The sequence below is a fragment of the Oncorhynchus clarkii genome, chromosome 33 (assembly GCF_045791955.1).
Source record: "Oncorhynchus clarkii lewisi isolate Uvic-CL-2024 chromosome 33, UVic_Ocla_1.0, whole genome shotgun sequence".
NCBI classification, from domain to species: domain Eukaryota; kingdom Metazoa; phylum Chordata; class Actinopteri; order Salmoniformes; family Salmonidae; genus Oncorhynchus; species Oncorhynchus clarkii.
Window position 1 is genome coordinate 16,505,362 of NC_092179.1, and position 2,500 is coordinate 16,507,861.

The 2,500-nt window shown below is 50.3% G+C and overlaps 1 protein-coding gene across 12 annotated transcripts in view; it reads left to right on the forward strand.

Annotated features, from left to right (window-relative positions):
- LOC139393327 (CUGBP Elav-like family member 2) overlaps positions 1 to 2,500 on the forward strand; it is a 225,931-nt gene that overhangs the window by 74,505 nt on the left and 148,926 nt on the right. For 11 of the 12 annotated variants that reach the window (XM_071141901.1, XM_071141902.1, XM_071141905.1 and 8 more), the window contains exon 1: positions 1,422 to 1,585. The exons of the other annotated variant lie outside the window; for it this stretch is intronic. In XM_071141901.1, coding sequence (XP_070998002.1) covers positions 1,464 to 1,585 — 122 coding nt within the window. In that variant the 5' untranslated portion in view covers positions 1,422 to 1,463. Of the gene's footprint in view, positions 1 to 1,421; positions 1,586 to 2,500 lie in introns of those variants that run through there. 12 annotated transcript variants of the gene reach the window in all.

A 2,500-nucleotide genomic window follows, 5' to 3' on the forward strand; every position in this document is an offset into this window, starting at 1 on the left:
TCACGGCCCCTCCAGGACTGATCCTAGAGCAGCAGAGGAGATTGGCACTCCCAGCAGGAAATATCCAGATTTAAAGTTTAGGATGGCATCAGGGTCGGTGATGGGACATGGGTAGAATACATTTAGAATGTAGAACTGAGTAAGAAGTAGGGTAGTGAATATGACCCTCAGATTTGCAATGAAAAACCAACAGACGGACTAAATTCAGCAATTAGGGCTAGGAGTTTGAAGCTGAGCTGTGTACTGCATCTTAACTGTGAATATACGTGTTTTTTCAAGTTGTTGTTTTGGCCCCTTGCAGGTGTTGTAGAGAGCATTGTCATGAATCTCCCAGACAATCCATAACTTGAACAACCCTCCTCTATCCTCATTGCACGCACACATGGGCACACACACATTGAGACGCTAATGAAGCTGTAGGCTTCTCTTTTTTTGTTCCTGGCTCAGTGAAACACGCATAAATCATAATAAACAGAAGAATGAATTTTTTATCAGCTGCTTCCTGAGTCTTCTGTCTCCGTCTCCTGTGAGTAGGACAGGCTCTGATGTGACAGATACCGGATTTGGTGTGTGTATGTGGGATTTGGTGTGTGTGTGTGTGACAGGTAGTGGAGCCTAGCTGTAGCTGCTGGCCAGGGCCCCTTTAGGGAAGGCCACTAGCTGAGACAAGTCTGTTTTTCGCTGGGAAACGACATGAAATGTCTCCATATCCAGTAGGCCAGCTCCATTCACTGGGGACTGGGCTGTACTGGACTGACCTAGGCTAGCCGATGCTCGGCTGGGCTGAACTAGGTTAAAACTGGGCTGTGCTGGGCTAGAATAAACTGAGTTGGATCAGAATTGGACCGGGCTGCACTGGGCTGGGTCAGGCCGGTCTGCTCAGGGCGCTAGTATTAGAGTAAAATAGGCCCACAACACAACAACATGAGCTGTCAGGGGAGATTACTTCAGCCAGGCAAGCCAGCAGGGTCTCCACCGTTCCACCAGAGAGAGAGAGAGAGAGAGAGAGAGGGGAGGGAGGGGTAGAGAGAGAGAGAGAGAGTGATAGAGAGGAGGAGGGAGGGGTAGAGAGAGAGAGAGAGAGAGAGAGAGAGAGAGTGATAGAGAGGAGAAGGGAAGGGTAGAGAGAGAGAGAGAGAGAGAGAGAGAGAGGAGGAGGGAGGGGTAGAGAGAGAGGAGGAGTGAGGGGTAGAGAGAGAGAGAGAGAGAGAGAGAGAGGAGGAGGGAGGGGTAGAGAGAGAGAGAGAGAGAGGAGGAGGGAGGGGTAGAGAGAGAGAGCGGGAAGCAGAGGGGAGGAGACGAGAGAACGTGTGTTTCTGTAGTGCGAATAGGAACGAGAGAGCGCGAGGACAAGAGCGAGCGAGACAGAGAGCAGAAAGCCGCCGCTTGTTGTGAAAATAGAAGAAGAGTGTGAACAAAAAAGGGATCGGAGGAGAAAAACAGCTATTGGGAGCAGAGCAGAGATGTTGGAGCTCTCATCCGAGCTGGGCTTTGTGCAGAGTGTGTGTGTCGACAGTATATGCTGCCCCCCCTCTGCACCCCACCCCACCGGCGGATCCATGAGGGCCGACGATCTGCTGCTGAGGTACGCACACACACCTATATACACACACACACACACACACACACACACACACACATATATATATATATATGTCGGAACCATACCCAGACACTCTTATGTGATCTCTTGTTTTAGTGTGTGTTTTGTGTTCTGGTTCAGTCTGTGTTTCTGTCATATCTCACTGCAATGTCTGTCAGTGTCTGCTGCTCTCTCTCTGCCTCTCGCTCTCTTTCTCGCTTGTTGTTCTGTTTAGGTTTCCCTCCTTTCTGTCCTGCGACTGTTCATTTGTTCAAGTGTAAAATCCAATGCTTGTACCTCCCTTGCTCTCTTTCCTCTCCAACCGATCCTCCTTTTTCACGCCTCCTCTCTCTGTATGTGAGTAATGGAGGGGTAGTGGAGGGTTAGAGGAGGGGTAATAGGGGTGGTGTGAGGGGCTTTATCCCTCTCTAGGGGAGGAGGCTGGCCAGGGGACGGGGCAGTCGATCAGGAGTGTGTGTTTATACTACTCGCTGTTATCCAGAGAGGAGAGAGGGAAGGGGGAGAGGAGAGGAGGGCGGGGCAGGGAGCAGGAGAATAGAGAGAAAGAGGGTAGACTAGACTCCATATTTGGATTTTGGGTGCAAAATGTGTCTTTCGTTCGTTTAGCAAAAACAGACAAAACCTTTTCATGTTTGATCAACAGAATCACCAACCTCTCCTTCTCTGTATCTCTCCTTTTCTGTCTCTCTTGTCCCCCTCTCCCTCGTTTCCGGACATTTTTTTGGGTTGTTGAAAGAGGTCTGCTTTGTTTATTTGGTTCTGTCACCCGGATAGAGAGAGCGAGGGGAAAAGAGGAGGGAGGTGAGGGAGAGGGGGGACAATGGGGCGGGCACAGAAACATCCAGCTCCAACGAGACAGACACAGACAAACAATAAGTCTGCCAGCCAGCCACTTCC